General features: G+C 38.3%; 1 protein-coding gene across 3 annotated transcripts in view; it reads left to right on the plus strand.

Annotated features, from left to right (window-relative positions):
• The window catches only part of FGD6 (FYVE, RhoGEF and PH domain containing 6), a 108,822-nt gene that overhangs the window by 38,023 nt on the left and 53,441 nt on the right, over positions 1-17,358 (plus strand). For 2 of the 3 annotated variants that reach the window (XM_034987822.1, XM_034987824.1), the window contains exons 3-5: positions 270-414; positions 15,154-15,221; positions 15,307-15,337. In XM_034987822.1, coding sequence (XP_034843713.1) covers positions 270-414; positions 15,154-15,221; positions 15,307-15,337 — 244 coding nt within the window. The remainder of the gene's footprint in view (positions 1-269; positions 415-15,153; positions 15,222-15,306; positions 15,338-17,358) is intronic. The other variant, XM_034987823.1, reaches the window with a different exon arrangement.

Raw genomic sequence — 17,358 nt, forward strand, 5'->3', positions numbered from 1 at the left:
GGGACTTCGTGGTTCATAGGAGTAGAGACCTGATCTTTTCAAGGAAGAAGCTATGGAAGCATAGGATTAGGGCAGCTGGGAAAATGAATTTGGGTTTTTGACAGCTGAGATAGTGAAAGAGAAGGGGAAGTTTGGCTATTTCCATCTTGTGTTCACATCCCTTAGGTATACCTAGCTTACATCATAGGAATAAGATGGTTGATCCTGTGTGGGTTTTGGGGAGTATTCCTTGTTATTAAAGGTGACTTATGCGATACTCTCTACTGAAGCAGTTCTGGAGCATCCCAGGAGGGACACAATGATCTTGGTCTTGGTGAACTTCCTTCGGATGAGGAAGAAGACATGAACAGTTCTGACGAAGACGATGTCAGCTCTGATTCTAGTAAAGGGGACCCTGACCTGGGAGACAAACAGGTATATGTTGGTATTTAATTGTTTCTACTTTTGTGTTTGTTGGTCTCTCATAACATTTGGAAATAATATTTATCAGCATGATAGACACAAAATCCCCAGTTAGTTTTTTCTTAAAACTTATATTTTCTAATTTATATTTAGTTCTTGCTATAATGTAGTATCTAAGATGTTATCACATTTCTAAATGCACATCACTTATTTAGTAATTTTTTTTTTTTGAGAAATTATTTTTGTCACTGTCCTTTGGTTTTCCTTTTGATAACAGAAATCCCCTCTCAGGATTGTTCCTTGTATTGCTAGCAATTCTACTTGAAAGAAAGGAATTTAGATGCATTTCAGACTTAATGAAATCTTTTTAGAGATAGAATAAAGACTGCGATTAATAACATAGTGGGATTTCCTTTGAAGTGATTCAGTATTTGTATTTTCAGTAAACATAAAACAAGATTGGCCACATGTTGATAATTATTTAAGATATGTCTATACATGGAGGTTCATTATATTGTTTCTCTAGTTTGACAGGAATGCTTCATTATAAATATATATTTTTTGAATAAAGACATCATTACAAAGGAAAAAATAGTATATTAACAATAACCCCAAGATGTGTTGGAACATTACAGCAAGACAGAATTTGAAAGGATCCACATAGCAAGCTTATCAAACCAGAGAAGAGAAAATCCATGTCACCTAACTTCTATGCCGTAACTTACCAACCAGTTGTTTCCTGTTTAATATATTTTTGCTTTGTTTAAATTTATTTCAGCCTTAAATGAGTGGCATAAGTTGTGTAATTGTCTGGATTTAAATCCCAGCTCCACCACATATGAGCTGGGTGAGGAACTTTGGGCAAATTATTTAATATCTTTAAGCTAAAGAGCTTCCATTTTATGAAGAAAAGAATTTATCTCAGAATTACGAGGACTAAATGATTTGATTTGTGTAAAGCCTTAGAACACTGTTCAGTACATCGTAATAACTTAATGATTATTTGTTTGCTTCTTGTAAGACTTCATGCTGTAAAGTATTGAATCATAGAGTTAGGAGTAACCACTAGAAATTATTTAGCCTTAAGGCAGGTGAGTTTGTAAGATACCTAAGACAGACGAGTGACTGTTCTTAAAGGCTCACAGTATCCTTCAGCAGCGTGTGTGTTTTACTTTGACTATTAAGTAATTCCTCTGGTGTTTTACTGCTATCTGCCATCTCTGATTTGAAAACTTATTTTCCTTGTTGCTTCTTCACAGATGCTACAAGTATTTGTAAAATACTATTTCCCAGATACATACCAGATGTAAGAAGTATGTACTAGACATAAAGCAGTGTTCGAGGTTTTTGCTCTTGAACAGCTTACATCCTAATGGGACAAGAGGATATTCATTAGAATAGTGAGAACTTCAGATTGTTACATGCTACGAAGGGAATAAAACAGAACAATGTGCTAGAAACTGAGGAGTCTACTTAGGATAAAAGCCTCTAAGAAAGTGATATTAGACTGAGAAATAAATGACTGGAAAGAGCCAAAGCCTATAGGGTTTGGGGAAGAGGCTTCCAGTGGTCTTCCTCTCTAAGGGCCATAATTAAATCAACCTTTACTGTCTTAGATAAGCTGCAAGGTCTTTTTCTAACAAGTACTGTTTCCTATTGTTTGGGTCTGTTCGTTTCTCTTGTTCAAACCCTTTCTGATTTCCCCCCATGCCTCTTGAAGTATGGCACCAAAAGTGGTGTCCACATTCTACTAGGGGTCTCACTGGCATATGATATAAAGGAACGACTTCTCTCTAACCCTTTTGCGTTACGCATCTTCTCAACACATCCTGTCACAACACTGCCTCGTTGACGTTTTGTGGTCATTGGAGACTTCCAGAGTTCCTTCCTCTGTATTTATACCAGCCTTTCCTTTCCCTTCTGGTATTTATATTATTGGTTTTTGTCTTTAGTTGTGCCACCCACTGCAGTATCTCTGTTAAATATTTTTCTGTTTTTATTTTTATTTTATTTTATTTTTATTTATTTGAGAAAGAGTGAGAGAGATTGATAACATGAGTGGGGTAGAGGAGCAAAGGGAGACGAAGACTCCCCACTGACCAGGGAGCCTGATTCGGGGCTCGATCCCGGGACTCCAGGATCATGACCTGAGCCGAAGGCAAAATAGGCACCCTTATTTTTCTGGGGTTTTTTGTTTGTTTGTTTGTTTGTTTTGTTTTAAAGATTTTACTTATTAGAGAGGGGGAGAGAGAAAGCAGGGGGAAGGGCAGACCTAAACAGGGAGCCTGATGCTGGGCTCAATCCCTGGGATCATGACTTGAACTGAAGGCAGACGCTTAACTGACTGAGCCACCAAGGCACCCCTATTTTTCTGTTTTTAAAATGAGATTATTTCTTTTTTTTTTTTGAAGATTTTATTTATTTATTTGACAGAGAGAGACACAGAGAGAGAGGGAACACAAGCAGGGGGAGTGGGAGAGGGAGAAGCAGGCTTCCCGCTGAGCAGGGAGCCCGATGCGGGGCTCGATCCCAGCACCCTGGGATCATGACCTGAGCCGAAGACAGACGCTTAATGACTGATCCACCCAGGTGCCCCAAAATGAGATTATTTCTTCATTTAATCATCAACATTTAATATTTTTTGTTTGTTTGTTTAAAAAACTCTTCTTTTTTTTTTTTTTAAAGATTTTATTTATTTATTTGAGACAGAATGAGAGAGAGAGAGAGAGCTCATGAGAGGGGGGAGGGTCAGAGGGAGAAGCAGGTTCCCCGCCGAGCAGGGAGCCTGATGCGGGACTCGATCCCGGGACTCCAGGATCATGACCTGAGCCGAAGGCAGTCGCTTAACCAACTGAGCCACCCAGGCGCCCCAACATTTAATATTTTTATACCTGATTGTAGTGTATTAATAATTTCCCTCTTTTAGAGCTGTTGGCTATCCTGATGAGCTTACTCTCTGTTCACCTGAGACAGCAGTGGCAATAATTAAAAGAGCTAACTCTCACTTTCTAGACGGTTGCTGATCCATTTAAGCATAGCCTGGTGAATGCTTTTCTCTTAAGTAACTTGCTTTCAAAGAGTTTAAGAAGAACATGGTCTTGGGGTGCCTGGGTGGCTCGTCTGCCTTCGGCTCAGGTCATGATCTCAGGGTCCTGGGGTCGAGCCCCATATCAGTTCCCTGCTCAGTGAGGAGTCTGCTTCTCCCTCTCCCTCTGCTCCTCCCCCTACTCGTGCTTGCTCACTGTCTCTCTTTCTCTTTCTCAAATAAATAAATAAAATCTTCAAAAAGAAGAAGAACAACAACAACAATGCAGTCTTTGAGGCTGGATTGCCTGGGTTCTTATCATTTACTAACTATGTAATCTTGGGCAATTTACTTAACATCTTTGTGCCTTAGCTTCCCCATCTGTAAAAAGAGGAGGGAGTAGGGTAGACACTTGTTTTTCTTTTCTCTTGGTTTTTTTTTTTTTTTACACTTGTTTTTCTTTTCTGAGATTATTGTGATGATCAAGGTTATACACTGTTTAAAACAGTTCTGACACAAATTGCTCAACAGATTTTATCTGTTATTATTGGCATATATAAAAAGAAGCAAGCAAAATCTTTAGTATCTCCAGTCATTCCTTGTATAACAAAATATAGTTTCAAGCTTACCTTTTCTTATCTTTGATGAATAAATCTAAAACGTATTTACATGAAAGGTAATATTGTGTTCTCACAAAAACATGAAACTTGACATCCTAAGACCTGTGGTTCAGTCCAGGCTCTGACACTTACAAAGCATATGACCTTGGTCAAATAATTATTTTAAGTCAATTACTTTATTTACACCAATCTCATTTCACAATAGATTTCAAGTAACAACAAAAAAATATAATACAAAAAGTCAAAATATGTAGTTAAAGAAATCAAGGGGTTAATAAATTGTGCTGGGGCTATTGGACATCCACATGCCAAAGAATAAAGTAGATGTCTTCCTTTTATCTTACACAAAAATTAACTCAAATGGATTGTAGACATAGTATAGGAGCTGAACAAAATAAAGGGATAACTCTTCATGACCTTGGGTAGTCAGAAGCTTCATTGATGCAACAACAAAAGTATAAGTGATGGGAGGGAAAAATAGCCACATTGAACATCATCAAAATTAAAAACTTCTGTGCTGCATATAGTACCATCAAGAAAATGAAAAGATAACTCAGGAGGAGAAAATATTGGCAAACATCTCTGATGAAGGACTTATATCATGACTATATAAGGAACTCAATCAAGATAAAGAAATAACCCAATTTAAAAAATGGGGTAAGCGTGCTAAATGAGAAAAATATGCAGCCAAGAATACTTTATCCAGCTAGGATGTCATTCAAAATAGAAGGAGTGATAAAAAGCTTCCAGGACAAACAGAAACTAAAAGAATTTGTGCTCACCAAACCAGCCCTACAAGAAATATTCAAAGGGGTCCTGTAAGTAAAGAGAGTAGTAGTACAGACCAGAAAGGAACACAGACAAATATACAGTAACAGTCACCTTACAGCAATACAATGGCACTAAATTCATATCTTTCAATAGTTTTCCTGAATGTAAATGGGCTAAATGCCCCAGTCAAAAGACACAGGGTATCAGATTGGATAAATAAGCAAGACCCATCAATATGCTGTCTGCAAGAGACTTGTTTTAGACCCAAAGACACCTCCAGATTGAAAGTGACGGAGTGGAAAACCATTTATCATGCTAATGGACATCAAAAGAAAGCTGGGGTGGCAATCCTTTTATCAGACAAATTAGATTTGAAACCAAAGACTGTAATAAGAGATGAGGAAGGACACTATATCATAATTAAAGGGTCTATCCAACAAGAAGATCTAACAATTGTAAATATTTATGCCCCTAACGTGGGAGCAGCCAATTAATAACAAAATCAAACACATCGACAATAATATAATACTAGTAGGGGACTTTAACACTCCCCTCACTGCAATTGACAGATTATCTAAGCAGATGATCAACAGGGAAATAAAGGCTTTGAATGACACACTGGAACAGATGGACTTCACAGATATATTCAGAACATTCCATCCTAAAGCAACAGAATACATATTCTTCTCAAGTGCACCTGGAACATTTTTCAGAATAGATCACATCCTGGGTCACAAATCAGGTCTCAACCAGTACCCAAATATTGGGATCATTCCCTGCATACTTTCTGACCACAATGCTTTGAAACTGGAACTCAATCACAAGAGAAAAGTTGGAAAGAACTCAAATACATGGAGGCTAAAGAGCATCCTACTAAAGAATGAATGGGTCAACCAGGAAATTAAAGAAGAATTTAAAAAATTCATGGAAACATTGGGGCATCTTGGTGTCTCAGTCAATTGAGCATCTGCCTTTGGCTCAGGTCATGATCTCAGGGTCCTGGGATTGAGCCCCACATTGGGCTCCCTGCTCAACGGGGAGTCTGCTTCTCTGTCTGCCCTTCCCCTCCACTTGTGCTGTTTCTCTCTCTCAAATAAATAAATAAAATCTTTAAAAAAAATTCTTGGAAACATTTTCATGAAAATGAAAACACAACTGTTCAAAATCTTTGGGATGCAGCAAAGGTCCTCAGGGAATTATATAGCAGTCCAAGCCTTTCTCAAGAAACAGAAAGGTCTCAAATACACAACCTAACCTTACACCTAAAGGAGCTGGAGTAAGAACAGCAAATAAAGCCTAAACCCAGCAGGAGAAGAGAAATAATAAAGATTAAAGCAGATATCAATGAATAGAAACCAAAAAAAAAAAAAAGAAAGAAAGAAAGAAACCAAAAGAACAGTAGAACAGATCAATGAAACTAGGAGCTGATTTTTTGAAAGAATTAATAAGATTGATAAACTGGCCAGACTTATCAAAAAGAAAAGAGAAAGGACCCAAATAAATAAAATCATGAATGAAAGAGGAGAGATCACAACCAACACCGAAGAAATACAATTATAAGAATATATTATGAGCAACTATATGCCAACAAATTAGGCAATCTGGAAGAAATGGATGCATTCCTAGAGTCTTATAAACTACCAAAACTGGACCAGGAAGAAATAGAAAACCTAACAGACCCATAACCAGCAAGGAAATTGAGGCAGTAATAAAAAAATTTCCCAACAAACAATAGCCCAGGGCCAGATGGCTTCCCAGGGGAATTCTTTTTTTTTTTTTTTTTTTTATTTGCGAGAGAGAGAATGAGAGACAGAGAGCATGAGAGGGAGGAGGGTCAGAGGGAGAAGCAGACTCCCTGCTGAGCAGGGAGCCCGATGCGGGACTCGATCCCGGGACTCCAGGATCATGACCTGAGCCGAAGGCAGTCGCTTAACCAACTGAGCCACCCAGGTGCCCCTCCCAGGGGAATTCTACCAAACATTTAAAGAAGAATTAATACCTATTTTTCTGAAGTTGTTTCAAAAAAATAGAAATGGAAGGAAAACTCCAAACTCTTTTTCTACGAGGCCAGCATTACCTTGATCGCAAAACCAGACAAAGAGCCCACCAAAAAGGAGAATTACAGACCAATATCCCTGATGAACATGGATGCAAAAATTCTCACCAAAATACTAGCCAAGAGGATACAACATTACATTAAAAGGATTATTCATTGTGACCAAGTGGGATTTATTCCTGGGCTGCAAGCTTGGTTCAACATCCACAAATCAATCAATGTGATATACTACGTTAATAAAAGAAAGAACAAGAACCATATGATCCTCTCAATAGATACAGAAAAAGCATTTGACAAAGTACAGCATCCTTTCTTGATTTAAACTCTAAATAGTGTAGAGGTAGAGGGTACGGTACATACTTCAGTTTCATAAGAACCATCTATGAAAAGCCCACGAGTATCATTCTCAATGGGGAAAAACTGAGAGCTTTCCCCCTAAGGTCAGGAACATGGCAGGGATGTCCACTATCACCACTGCTATTCAACATAGTACTAGAAGTCCTAGCCTCAGCAATCAGACAACAAAAAGAAATAAAATGCATCCAAATTAGCAAAGAAGTCGTCAAACTCTCACTCTTTGCAGATGACATGATACTCTATGTAGAAAACCCGAGAGTCCACCCCAAAATTGCTAGACCTCATACAGCAATCCAGCAAAGTGGCAGGATATAAAGTCAATGCACAGAAACTAGTTGTGTTTCTTCACGCATGGGTGTGTCTCTTCTCTTCTTCAAAGGACACCAGTCAGATTAGGGGCCCATCTTAGTCCAGTATGACTTCATCTTAATTTACTAATTTTATTTGCAACAACCCTATTTCCAAAAAAAGTCACATTCTGAGGTCCCTGGAGGATAGGACTTCAGAATATCTTTTGGAGGCCATGAATCAATCCAAAACAGGTGCCATATTCCATGGACATATAATGAGCACATAGCTGATAATGTGTCTCAATGCCAATAACATCTCCTTACGATATTGCCAGACTCTGTAGGACAAAATAAAGTATATGTGCCACTGGGCCCATGTTCTAACTTTGTGAAGGGAGAGCAAACAGATGTTCAAAAAGATATTCCTGCAAAGATAAACAGGCTACCAGGAAGGGGAAGAATATTAACATTGTACCACACCTGTGTGGCTATGCTTGTCTTTGTACTGTGGGTGCAGGTATTACACTTAATCTTTAAAAACATGCTAGGATATATATATGACATATATACTATTCTTTTTTTTACATGAAGAAAAGGAGTTTTTTATACAGGTAAAGTAACTTGCCTTGGAACCGCCTGAATTGGGTTTTTTAACCAAAATCTATCTCTAATCTATCTAATAACTTGGGATAGGTTACAGAACCTGAAGGATGTTGATGGAACATGTTTGGGATGGTAGTGAATAGCCATGGTAATCTCTATTTTTTCATGTTCCAAGTTTTTAGTTTTATGTTTTTGAGTCTTTTTTTTTTTTAGATTATATTTATTCATTTGAGACACAGAGAGAAAGCACGAGCAGGGGGCAGAGGGAGAGGGAGAAGCCGGCTCCCCGCTGAGCCAGGAGCCCGATGCAGGGCTCAATCCCAGGACCCTGGGATCATGACCTGAGCCGAAGGCAGACGCTTAACCATCTGAGCCATCCAGGCGCCCCGGCTCTTTACTTTCAGTGCTTAGTAAATGGCTATTTGAAAATAAGATCTGTTCATTCTCCTTCATTATGGTTAGAATATTCACCACTGTTCACCTTTCCTGCATATCAACTTCCCTGCTTCTTTCTTTTCCAAATTTTCTTTGTAAAATAGCTGATATGATATGCACCCTTAGGAAGAGAGGGGTGAAAACCCAAGAGAACTTTGTCCTTTAGAGGTTAATCATGGTGCTACCTCATTTTGGGATAATTTAATGATAAAGGTGTTTCTCAGGCAGATCTGGTTGTTCAGTTTTTTGCTGAGGCCTTTTAAGAATTCTATTAAAAAGTGGGGCGCCTGGGTGGCTCAGTTGGTTAAGCGACTGCCTTCAGCTCAGGTCATGATTCCAGAGTCCCAGGATCGAGTCCCGCATCGGGCTCCCAGCTCAGTGGGGAGTCTGCTTCTCCCTCTGACACTCTCCCCTCTCATGCTTTCTCTCTCTCTCTCTCTCTCTCTCTCAGATAAATAAATAAGATCTTTAAAAAAAAGTAATGGATAAATTTCACTGAATTTTATTTGTAGTGAACAAATATGAATAGAGGAGAACACAGTTAAGAATTTACAAAGCTGGGCTATCATCAAGCGATCAGGACATAAAACTGGGTTTCAGATCAAAGGTTCTGTTTTGGAATTTGTTTGACTTATTTTATGATCTTCACAAAGTAATTTCATTTGTGGCTAATGTTTCAGCTTCCACAGCATGGTACTTCTGGGAGATGCAGTTATTTAACAGGCAATCTGCTTTGAAATGCGATGTAATTTAAGTGAGGACTGTCATTAACTGAAATGTTGAGATGCCAAATATGGCCTCTCGAGGTTTTACAGTGGGGTGTATTTTTCCATCACTGTTTGACTTGGGTCAGAATAAGTCATTGTTCTTACAAGTGAAGATAATACAGAACTTTTTATTTTTTCTGGGTTTTTTTTAGTTATCTTTGACTTTCTACTTTGAAAATGATTGTAATTCATTGAATAATTTTCTAGTGGTTACTACCCCTCGATAGCTCTGTAGTTGTCCTAGTTTAAAAGGCAAAGTAGATAATAGAATACATAGACTCCTAGAATTTTAGAATCACAGAAGGCCTTAATCCTAGGCCAACCCCCTACCTTTTTTTTTTACATGATAAAATGTCTATAATGACCTATTAGTTTTTTTTAATTACATTTTCATGTTACTCAATATATATTCAAAAGCATGTGCTCCATTCTTAGATTCTGAGAAGGTGACAGCCACCCTTGTACACGTTTGCTTATCCATGCATATCAGTTGCACAGTGGACCAGGCATTGTGCTATGTACAGAAGGATACAGGGTAAATAAGGTCCTAAACTAGAGGCAATTAAACATATCAGCAAATAAACACAATCCACTGGATTAAGTTATGTAAATACTACATGAATAAGAGAATAATTTGTCCTGTGACAGTGGTGGGGAGAGAATATCAAGGGAGCCTTTCATAAAGGAGAAAACCTTTGAGTGCCATCTTAAAGGATAAGTCAGAATATGACAGGCAGAAACCTTTGGGGAGGGGAGAAGTGATAAGGAGGGAAGTCAAAGCAGAAGGAAAGGCATATAGGGACAGACATGGAGGGCACAGCACACTTGGAGTTGCAAGGTGATTCCAGTGTGGCTGGAGGAGAGACAATAATGTTGGGGAGCAAGAAGGGACTAGTGAATATAACTAGACATACTATAGAGTGTCTCAGATACATGGCAAAGGAAGCTTGGGTCTTTGTTGCCCATAGGTGATAGGGAGTTGCTAATGTGTTTCAACCTGAGAACTAAGGTGATTGTATTTGCATTTTAGAACTATCACTTTGGTGGCAGTGTAGAGACTGGATTGCAGTGGGGTAAAATCTAGAGCCAAGGAAACTACTTAGGTTCCTGCAGTAGCGTAGGCAAGAACCAAAGAGGCAGTATTAAAGAAGAGGTAAGGATCAATGAAGCTTTAAGGAAACATTCAGAAGGATAAATTATCCGGACTTGATGACTCAGTTGTGATCATAGAAGGTGGAGAAGAAAGGAGTCCAGGTTTCTGACTTTGATGAATGGGTATCTATAGTATCTAGTATGCAGACACTTGATGACTTGCTTAAGAAGTGACAGAAGGGCATCGGATGCTTTATTCTTTGTGAATTACACACTGCTCCCTGTTATAATCTCTCACTCCTTCAAGATGTCAGCACATTTCATAGTTATATATATAGTTAAATTTGTATTTGGTATGCTCTCCTTATTCTCTTCTTGAAGGCTGGGGCTTTTTAAAAATTTGTCCTTAATTTCATCTTATGACAGCCACTTTCCTGCCCCATCTCAGACCTACAGAATCAGAATTTCCAAGACAGTTCAATGGGAATCTGAAATTTAAGAACAGCCTGGAGGTTCTAATGATCCAGTAATGTTTTCACATTTAACCGTAGGGCAATGAATCAGCTGAGGGTAGAGCCGTTTTCTCTTACTAACCTTGCTATCAAATGATGGATAGTCAGTTACTATAGATTTTTAAATGATGGTGTGAGGATGGTGGTAACTTCTTCCTCCTGGAATGATTTCAGAATAACAAGGTGGATAAGAAATGCAAATTCTGCCTTCAGTGGTATTAGAAGACAGCTAAAACTTCCAATCACAATATATGAATAAAGGCTCCCATTTCCCCCAGCAATAGATAAAGATTCCATTTTATCTACATCCTTACCAACACCTGCTATTTTCTGATTTTTTTTTAAGTTTATTTATTTTTCTAGTAATCTAGTACTTCAGTATCTAGTAATTTAGTAATTAGAACCCATGACCCCAAGATCAAGAGTTGCATGCTCTTCTGCCTGAGCCAGCCAGGCACCCCACTATTTTCTGATTTTTTTTTAATCCCATTCTGTGGGTATGAAGTGGAATCCCCCTGTGGTTTTAATGTGCATTTCCCTGATGACTGATTATATTGAGCATCTTTTCATGAAGTTATTTGCTATTATATATTTAATGAAATGTCTATTCACATCTTACATATACTGGACACAGAACCATGTTTGCATGTATTTTTTTTTTTTTACCACCTATGGCTTATCTTTTTATTTCTTTATGGTGTCTTTTTGAGCCTAAAAGTTTTAATTTTATGAAGTTCAGTTTATCGGTGTGTTTTTTTCTTTTATGGGTCATGCCTTTGGTGTTATATCTAAAAACTGTTACCCTATACGGGGTCACAAAGGTTTTCTTCTAGAAGTTTTAGAGTTTTAGCTCCTACATTTAAGTCCAGGATACATTTTTAATTATGTGGTGTCAGTTAGCTTATAAACTCATCTTTTTGCTTATGAATATCTAATTGGTCCAGTAATTTTCAACCTTTTGTTGAAAAACAAAATCCTTGGGGCCGCCTGGGTGGCTCAGTCGTTAAGCGTCTGCCTTCGGCTCAGGTCATGATCCCAGGGTCCTGGGATCGAGTCCCACATCGGGCTCCCTGCTCGGCAGGAAGCCTGCTTCTCGCTCTCCCACTCCCCCTGCTTGTGTTCCTGCTCTCGCTCTCTCTCTCTCTGTCAAATAAATAAATAAAATCTTTAAAAAAAAAAAAAAAACCAAAATCCTTTCTTCCATTAAATTGCCTTGACAACTTTGTCAAGAATCCATTGACAAAATTTAAGGGCTTGCTTTCCTCAGTTTTTTCCCATTGATCTACATGTCTGTCTTTATGCCAGTACTCCTCATTCCCCCTGCAAAGTTTACAATCTCAGCTTCTAGAAAGGAAACACATACTTCTTAGTCACGAGCTCCAGAGCTGCCTCTGAATCGCTGCCACCCTCTTTCTCACCGACTTGCCATGCCACACCTGAGACGCTGAATGTTTGAATCTTAAGATTTTAAAGTTGGTCCAACATTTTTATTTTATGGATAAGGAATGTCAGGCCCACTGTAATTGTGTTTCTGAGTTAAAGTACTTTTGTCCCTTGCTGGAACAGAAGCATGATATCTGCCTGGGCTAACATTTATTAGGAGTCATCACACAGTTCAGAGCAAGGTCCTAAAGAGGAAAAATATGTTTGGAGTAGAGACTTAACAGCACAGAGTTATAAAAGGAAGAAAGAAGGGGCGCCTGGGTGGTTTAGTTGGTTAAGCATTGAACTCTTGGTTTTGGCTCAGGTCATGATCTCAGGGTCCGTATTGGGCTCCGCACTCAGTGCAGAGTCTGCTTGAGATTCTGTCCCTCTCTGTGCACTGCACCCTCCTCCAAGCTTGCTTGCGTGAGTGCTCTCTCTCTCAAATAATAAACAGATCTTTAAAAAGAGAAAAGGAAAAAGGGAGATGCCAAAAATAAAGTACACCTACTTGAAATTGTTGTATAAAGATGGTGCACATTTTAGGTGGCTCTGCTAGTCAAATGCTTCAAGTCTATAGTGTACCTAGGTTTCTTGTTTCTTTTTTTTAAGATTTTATTTATTAGCACAAGTGGAGGGGGGGAGAGGGAGAAGCAGACTTCCCGCTGAGCAGGGAGCCTGACACTGGGCTCAGTCCCAGGACCCTGGGATCATGATCTCAGCCAAAGGCAGACGCTTAACGGACTAAGCCACCCAGGCACCCCTGTACCAAGGTTTCTTTAAAGCTGCTGCTAAGAGCATCTCTTGACCTTTATAGGACCTCACATCATTTGAAAATAAGAGTGCTGAGTTAAGGTTTTAGTTCTTTCAGTGGTTTAGGTTTCTTTTTCATATTTTTTTTTAGAGATTTTTTAGTTTTTATTTTTAAGTAATCTCTGCACCCAATGTGGGGCTCAAACCCACAACCCAGAGATCAGGAGTCTCATGATCTGCTGACTGAGCCAGGCAGGTGCCCCCTGTTTTTCATTTTTTTTTTTTAAAGATTTTATTTATTTATTTGAGAGAGAGAGAATGAGAGAGAGCACGAGAGGGAAGAGGGTCAGAGGGAGAAGCAGACCCCCCGCTGAGCAGGGAGCCCGATGTGGGACTCAATCCGGGGACTCCAGGATCATGACCTGAGCCGAAGGCAGTCGCCTAACCAACTGAGCCACCCAGGTGCCCTTTTTAAAGATTTTTAAAAATTTATTTATTTGACAGAGAGATAGCACAAGTAGGCAGAGCGGCAGGCAGAGGGAAAGGGAGAAGCAGGCTCTCTGCTGAGCAGGGAGCCCGATGCGGGGCTCGGATCCCAGGACCCTGGGATCATGACCTGAGCCGAAGGCAGCCGCTTAACCAACTGAGCCACCCAGGCGCTGAAACCCATTATAATAGGAAAGCAATGACTTGGCTAAATTTTTCAAAGTAACAGTTATCCGTGTGTGTGTGTGTGTGTGTGAGTGTGTACACAGTCATGGTTATTAGCACATGACTGATACATGGTCTGCAAGATCACACTGTGCTTAAGACTGCTTCCTGAGGAATGTTAGCTGGTGAATGGAGCTGAGTATCTTATGCATCTTGCTCAGTTGAGCAAAACTTATCCAGTCTGTTGGTCACAGTCATTTAACAACCTGTCTTAGAAGAGCAGAATAATGATGGGGATGGAGATCAAATTCATCTATCTAATTGTTCCTCTAAAGATAGAGTTTGGGAGCTAAGGTCAAGTAGCAAGGCAAAATATCCTAGGCTAAGTAGAATGCAGTATTAATGCATTCTAAATTAATAACTGCACTTTAAAGATTATTTTTGTAAGTAGTTGGTTTCATAGCCTACCTTGAATATTTTTTGCATAACAATATATTCTGATGGAAGGGTTAGGATTTTTTTATATCATATTTAAGTTCTTCTGAACTAAAATATGAAAACATGGAAGGGATAAATACACACTGTAAGATTAGTATTTACTCTTGGAGGGGGAGGGAGACTTTAACATTATACATAACAATTTGTTTCATGAAATTTTTTTTAAAATTTTATTTATTTATTTGACAGAGAGACACAGCGAGAGAAGGAACACAAGCAAGGGAAGTGAGAGAGGGAGAAGCAGGCTTTCCACTGAGCAGGGAGCCCGATGTGGGGCTCGATCCCAGGACCCTGGGATCATGACCTGAGTGGAAGGCAGACGCTTAATGACTGAGCCACCCAGACGCCCCTTATGAAATGTTTTAAACCAGATATTGCAGAATGTTTGGGATTTGTTAAATCTTGAAGGGAGGGGGAGATATATCTGGGTATTTGTTTAGCAGTGAATCTTTGTGAGGAGATGCCATGATTACCAGCAGATACTGAAAAGAAATTCAGGGTAGTGGAAGAATTCCTAGGTTAGATATTGGGAAGAACTCATGTTTATGTTATATCTGTAGGAGTCATTTCTCCTGCAGAATGTGACTTTTCAGTTTTGAACCATTGGCTTGTGCTCTACCAAGGCTCAGGCTCCTCAGGGCAGTCGATCAGTCCAGTGCTGTAATAGTCCAATGCTGTTAACGGTGAGGATCACCGATTGCTCTCAGCTCTTCCTGTATTATGCTTTAGTAACTGCATCTAGTTTTCCATGTTTCCATTCGAGATGTTATATAGTATGAAATGTGTTCTGATCAGAAACCTATAAGTATCAGAGTTTGAATTTAAATCTGACTAGCTCAAAGCTGATCTTCATTATTCTTTTATGAGTTCATGCTTTCTTAATGCACTCTTGTCCACAGGATGAAGATACTGGAATGAAGAGTAAAGTCCATCATATTGCCAAGGAGATTATGAGCTCAGAGAAGGTGTAGGTATTCAGTTTATAATTCAGAAGACCATTTATTTCCCCATTGGCTCATTTAAAACATTTCTTTTATTGTTGTCTTTTACAGGTTTGTGGATGTGTTAAAACTTTTGCATATTGTGAGTATCTACAAATATTTTCTTAAAGTCTGAGACTGTCCTCTTTTGCATCTTTCCCTATGTCAAAAAATTTTCAGCATAACTTATATATATATATGTATCCTTTTAATATATGGTTACATGTTTACATTCATATATATGTGAATATAGATATTTTCTGAAATGTATGTTTCTATTGTCTGTGTAGTATACCCAGATGATTTCCAAAAAATAGAACCTTTATATCCATATTTCCAAAGTTTCCAAACTTTCTGTGTTCATAATAAAAGAGTTTTTAAAGTGATAATATTTCTTCTTGGGCATTTGCAGAAGATGTCTATCAGAATTTTGCACTAGCAATGTATAAAGAATGTCACGATCAGTGTTCAAAACTATTCTATCTCAATCTGCTCCCAGTAATAGACACTTAAAATAGACATTTTTACAACTAACTTTTTAAAGTTCTGTATTCAATTTTTGTAATTGTCAACTTGAACGAACCTGTTGGGAAACAATTATGATGTGTCTGACAGCATATTCATTTTTCTCATGCACTTTTTTGTACCTGCAGGTTTTTACAAGTTTCATTATGCATTGGAAGTTAAAGCACTTTTAATCTACTTTATTCCAGTTATATTTTGGCAAGTTATTAAGACTTAACAAAAGAAGGGTAAGGTAGAGGAAACAATGAAGAAAGAAGTTGAAGTGAAAATTTACTTAGATGGTATAATTATTAACATCATCTTAAACTTAATTACTGAGAAGTGGTAGGTTCACACCCATTAATGTCTCTAAGAGTATCATTATTTTCAGTTTTTCTTTTAAAAGATACATGTGAACATGAAAAGTGGGGTACACTTAAGGGTGATTCACATTCACTAAATGATTCCCTGTGCTCTATATGTGGTACAGCAGAAACCTGGAAATGTAATTCCTGTGTGAAAAATCTCTAGTTTTGGAAACCTTTTCTAAAACAATTCTTAACATTATAATTTGTTTTGAGAAATTACTGTCCTGTGAATAGTTTCTTACATAACTCTTGACCGTATTGCTTAATTCTCTTTGTAATTCATTTTTAAAAATTATAGCATGATATTTTTTGTTGAGTTTGAAGTATATCGCCATTTCAAATACATAATAGCATGATGAATAAATAACTTTTCAAAATAAATTCCATTTTGAACTGAATAAATTCCATTTTCTTTTCTTTTTTTAAAAATATTTTATTTATTTATTTGACAGAGAGAGACACAGTGAGAGAGGGAACACAAGCAGGGGGAGTGGGAGAGGGAGAAGCAGGCTTCCCGCTGAGCAGGGAGCCCGATGCGGGGCTCGATCCCAGCACCCTGGGATCATGACCTGAGCCGAAGGCAGACGCTTAACCGACTGAGCCACCCAGGCGCCTCTAAATTCCATTTTCTACTGAAGCTCTCTGTTTAAACAATTGTAGGGAAAAAGAAAAAAGCTAAACCTCCTTTTTCTGGAAATCTCAACATATCTGTAGGACAAACAAATTGTACTTATTTGACATATTTTCTGATCAACATGTTTAAATAGAAATAGGACCTCTCTAAGGAAATTTTAAGCATTCAATTGGTAAGCTCATGGAGACAAACAATGCTATGGAGCCAGAAAAACTTGAGTTGGAACTTCAGTGCAGGAGTTCAGCAAATCTTGAACATATGTCGAAGATTCCACGATGAACAGCAGAGTCCCAGACCTCATAGTGCTTATAGGCTAGGGTAGTGTTTCTCATAATGTGGTGAGGGACTAGATTTTAAAATTTCCAATCCCTGTTGGACCAGAACTTTTGTAAAATACATTAGAAATGTCATGGCCATGTCAAGGTGACATAAAAGTTTCCAATCCCTTATTCACCCTTCTAACTAATATCTTTGCAGACCAATAACAATTTAAGGACTGCACTTTGAGAATGTTGGCAAAAATATCGGTGCCTATCCTGCTTAAGTACATTGTTTGCTCTTTCTTTCTTTCTTTCTTTCTTTCTTTCTTTCTTTCTTTCTTTCTTTCTTTCTTTCTTT

This window comes from Mirounga leonina, unplaced genomic scaffold, assembly GCF_011800145.1.
Source record: "Mirounga leonina isolate KUSES-001 unplaced genomic scaffold, KU_Mleo_1.0 Mir_418, whole genome shotgun sequence".
In the NCBI taxonomy this organism is placed as follows: domain Eukaryota; kingdom Metazoa; phylum Chordata; class Mammalia; order Carnivora; family Phocidae; genus Mirounga; species Mirounga leonina.